This window comes from Sinocyclocheilus rhinocerous, unplaced genomic scaffold (assembly GCF_001515625.1).
Source record: "Sinocyclocheilus rhinocerous isolate Xijiao unplaced genomic scaffold, SAMN03320098_v1.1 scaffold37702, whole genome shotgun sequence".
In the NCBI taxonomy this organism is placed as follows: domain Eukaryota; kingdom Metazoa; phylum Chordata; class Actinopteri; order Cypriniformes; family Cyprinidae; genus Sinocyclocheilus; species Sinocyclocheilus rhinocerous.
The window spans coordinates 1-1,153 of NW_015667792.1; the positions used below are offsets into that span (position 1 = coordinate 1).

Sequence of the window (1,153 nt, forward strand, 5' to 3'; positions counted from 1 at the left end):
TATTTTGGATGCGATTAATCGTTTGACAGCACTAATTTTAACATTACATTTAAATACTATTTATTATTAAATGCAGCCCTGGAACTCTCTCAAACCGCCACTGGGCTTTTCTTATAGTTGAGCCTTGGATGGGGTCTTTAAAAATACTTCTTACCGGCTCAAACGGTAGAACCATATAATCTTGAATTCCATACTTCTCTCTCAAAGCCTAAAAAAAAAAAAAAAAACGTTAAGGCATTTTTGTATCCGGAACATTCATCTTATCTGAACTACAGTTATTTCTCTGGGAATTTCCTCACTGAAGGAACTCAAACCAAATCTAGAAAATAAAATGCCATAAAACAAATACAACACCTGTTTCTTTTTAATGTCCCTCAGAGCGGCGATATCATCAGGAGCATCCGACGGAACACTGGTGACGACTCCAGTTCCTGTGATGACAAATTAGATTTCAACAAACTCCATAATAAGGTAACTTACTATAAATGCTCCACCTCACATTTTTGGCAAAAACAACATTTATTTTTCCACAGTCAGACAACCAGTGATCGATATTGAAATTTCTGACATATCAATTTGGGGACGGCCCTTTCGGGATGAAAACAGGAGCCCAGGGTATAAGAAAAAGAATTAGGTGAGGAGCAGTTTGTGTTTGGAGTAATGTGGTCCGTGTAGCCTGAGGGAACATCCATTACGGACATTTCCATATTCCATTTCTCCTGGCTTCACTGTACTCCGCAATGAGTAACGCCGCTTTCACTTTGGCTATTAAAAGCATGCAGCATTGCCCTGCGGCCCGTTGAGAGATGCATCTTGTCTGTGCAGGGGTAATGTGATGCGACGATACTGTGGGCTGGTGTCGGGTACCTTTGTCTTCTTTAATGGTGAGCATTGGCAGGGCATAAATGGTCTTGTATGAGGTGAGGGGGGCACTCAATGCGCAGCCGAGGATGTCCTGAAAAAATGGGAGAAGGGGTGAGTCTGTGAAGGAGCAGTCAGTGTGCATAAACTTGATTCAGTTTGTGAATTAAATTGTGTAATTTCACAAAAAGTACTGAAAATACTTGTCATAAGTTTGGTACAACACGCACTGCATTGTCAAGATTAAAATGATGATCTTTTTTTGTAGTTAACATTCATTTATTTTCTTCTT

At 39.8% G+C, this 1,153-nt stretch overlaps 1 protein-coding gene across 1 annotated transcript; it reads right to left on the reverse strand.

Moving 5' to 3' along the window:
• Nucleotides 1-30: 30 nt before the first annotated feature.
• LOC107733984 (leucine--tRNA ligase, cytoplasmic-like) lies at nucleotides 31-1,120 on the reverse strand. Its single transcript, XM_016545848.1, has 3 exons — nucleotides 868-1,120; nucleotides 355-431; nucleotides 31-208 (listed from the first exon to the last, which is right to left on the reverse strand). The coding sequence occupies exons 1-3, from the start codon at nucleotides 1,004-1,006 to the stop codon at nucleotides 50-52; spliced, it is 375 nt and encodes a 124-aa protein (XP_016401334.1). The 5' UTR covers nucleotides 1,007-1,120; the 3' UTR covers nucleotides 31-49.
• Between the last annotated feature and the right edge of the window lie 33 nt (nucleotides 1,121-1,153).